Genomic DNA, 2,771 nt, shown 5'->3' with positions numbered 1-2,771 from the left:
CGGATATGAATTTTGCGCCGCATTGTACGTGCGCTTTTCGTAGTTCGATACCCGGTAGCTGCATGTGCTCACGGGCTGGGAAATGACAACAGAGTGGATAGCTTTCGAACATAGGTGTCCTTCATTGAGTGAAGACGTTTGTTAGATGGCAAACGAGAGGGACCTGGTGTGTAAACTGCCTGTAACCGTGACCTGACACCGTGTAAACTACGGGTGTTTGGTATCACCTAGTGTAAACGGCTACGCAATCGCATGATATTCTATAGGCTGAGATTAACTGATTTCATAAAAAAGCGGATTCTTGGCGAATTATCAGGATATTAACCAAGGACCTGAGGCCCAAGACGATCGAATAGACCATTGTGATAATTTAATGTTATCTACCAATATATATATGTATATTATCATACATACATACATACATACATTCATTCAGATAGGCTGTGAAACAAATGTGTCGGCCTTCATTAGTATAAATTTGTTCCGTGTTTCGCAAGTATGAACATCGAAATAACATAACAAGCACTTTTGAGAATAAAACAGGTAGATGGTGGGTTGGGCGGGTTATTTTGGGCCCTAAGGGTACATTCCCAGTGAACCTTACACTGTAATGTGAGTGGCAATTTATCTAACATGGGTGACATTTTTAATCCCTGTATATAAGAATAAAATGACCACGTAGGTGCTCTCAACGGTTACAATTGAATGGCGTGCCGAGTGTATTTCGCTGCGCTGCTACACTATAGGCCCCGGGTTCTGCTGGCCTCGTTAAAGTACCGTCATTTCGAAATACTCTCGCTATCGTCTCACTTTTACTTTCGTGGACCATTTTCAGCGATTCTAGGGGAGTATCTCCCGCTCTCTTACATTTACTGGTGCGTCTAACTAGCACCTCGACTCATTCCATTAAGACTATATTCCTTGAGTCGTCATGGCTTTGTAACAGCTATCCTTGCCTTCTGCGGCAAGTAAATGCGTACTTGACGCGCGTTAATAGATTCTGATTGGTACTATTCTACGTATTTACGTACGAATTCGGGCATTGTACGACGCAGTTTAGAAACTTGTAAGCCAGGCGGTGGTGGTGGGGGTGGGAGTTATAGGTAGGAAAAGTGCTTTAGTATTTTGCTAACACACTCGTGTATTATAAAACATGCGGTTTGAAAACTATAGTTTCTAGTTTAATTACGAAAATAGAAAATAGCTGCCGACACAAGATTGCTTCACTCACCCGTAATACGTATTGCAGTGTCCTTCATCCATTGCGCTCTTGCTTGCTTGGTCATCAGCGGTAGGCTCCTTATCCAGCCGATATCTCAGGTGCTGTCTCAGCTGCTGTGGTCTGTGACATGTTGTACTAGTGAGTCGTAATCAACCGTAGTCTGCATGTTCCGTGCGTTATCCGGCAAGTGCGCAATTTGCCGAATCTCGCTACAAAAACGTGCATTCCTCCGCCTTCTCCTCCTTGCGTCGTCGTGATAGATGTAGTCAGGCGTCCACTCGTAGCTACGTTACAGGCGTGAGTCGTTAGCAACCACGAACAACTTCACTTATTGATTACGCCACGAGAGATATAAAATTGTGACGCCAAACTGCGTTCACGCACCGGGCAACGGTTAGTGTCGAACTGGAAGCGGAGGAGAACAGAGCAACTTTTCCAGCGGAGAGTATACATCATCATCATCGTTCACTCGCACACGGACAGACGAAGAGATGGCGCGCTTCATTCTAACAATCGTCTGCGGGTTAGGCCTGCTCACGTTCGGTAAGAGAAATTACTATCCATGCTGGCTTTTTTGCTGCTTTGTCTTACAGCAACTAGCATCTCGCATAAAAATTGAGTGTTTGTGTTTTGCCCATGTGCGCTACTTGTTAGACTGCGTTATAAAATACATCATCGGGCCACAACTGAATAATTGTTTAAAAAAATGTTTAAAGCCACACATAGATTCTATCGGTAAGCTATGATTTGTGCTTTATTTTGAGTAGTGTTACAATTCTGATGCGCGGGTTTATTGAGATGCTTCAATCTGACTCAATACATCGTATCCCCTATCTCCTTCTACACCATCAAGTACCCATAATACCATGTAATATTATTACATGCTTTTGATCCTACGTTCAAAGTGTATCTTGTAAAAAACTTCAAATCTCGTCTTTAGGATTCAATTGACAAGAGTGAGGTGCCAACGATAGACTTTAAAAATAATAAAATCGTAATTTAACTATTGTAAATAAGTAGGAGTGTATAAAGCAAGAATTTTGCGCTGAAAATAAATATTTAGTGAAACTACGACAAAGCAAACGAGTGAAGGAAATTTATAAAAACTTTAATTCATTATTGTAAGTCGATGGTAGAGCATAGAGAAATAATTTTACGCTGAAAATAAATATTTAATGATGCCATGATAAAACAAACGCATGGAGAAAGGCGGCATTTTAAGGCGCTCTTTTAGTCGCAATCTCTAACATTAAGTGCGACGAAAGATCGCTCTCGCTCATTTCTGATGCTATAATTTTGCATCATGATGGTTTACAATGAAAAGCAAGAAAGGCGATTTCTGTAAGTACCTGCAACAACCTATGGTACCAGTGACCTTCACAAGGAGTGGCCGGGCAGTGCGTCCACCTCAGCGTTTCAGAGACTACAAGTGTTAGTTTAAAGCGACTAAGATCCGCTAAGGGCAGAATAATCCCTGGATCTGAAGTCCAGAGAGACCGGGTACAAGATGGCGTTGCGCAAAAGATGCGTTGTTCCCCGACCGCCGAAA

At 42.3% G+C, this 2,771-nt stretch overlaps 1 protein-coding gene across 1 annotated transcript in view; it reads left to right on the top strand.

Annotated features, from left to right (window-relative positions):
* The first annotated feature begins 1,687 nt into the window (after positions 1–1,687).
* LOC106812339 overlaps positions 1,688–2,771 on the top strand; it is a 22,389-nt gene continuing 21,305 nt past the window's right edge. Inside the window, exon 1 of the mRNA XM_014816188.1 lies at positions 1,688–1,765. Within this exon, the coding sequence (XP_014671674.1) occupies positions 1,714–1,765 (52 nt within the window). The 5' untranslated portion in view covers positions 1,688–1,713. The remainder of the gene's footprint in view (positions 1,766–2,771) is intronic.

The sequence above is a fragment of the Priapulus caudatus genome, unplaced genomic scaffold (assembly GCF_000485595.1).
Source record: "Priapulus caudatus unplaced genomic scaffold, Priapulus_caudatus-5.0.1 Scaffold636, whole genome shotgun sequence".
NCBI classification, from domain to species: domain Eukaryota; kingdom Metazoa; phylum Priapulida; class Priapulimorpha; order Priapulimorphida; family Priapulidae; genus Priapulus; species Priapulus caudatus.
Note: the sequence above shows the minus strand (reverse complement) of the source record. Positions and strands in the feature narration are given on the sequence as shown.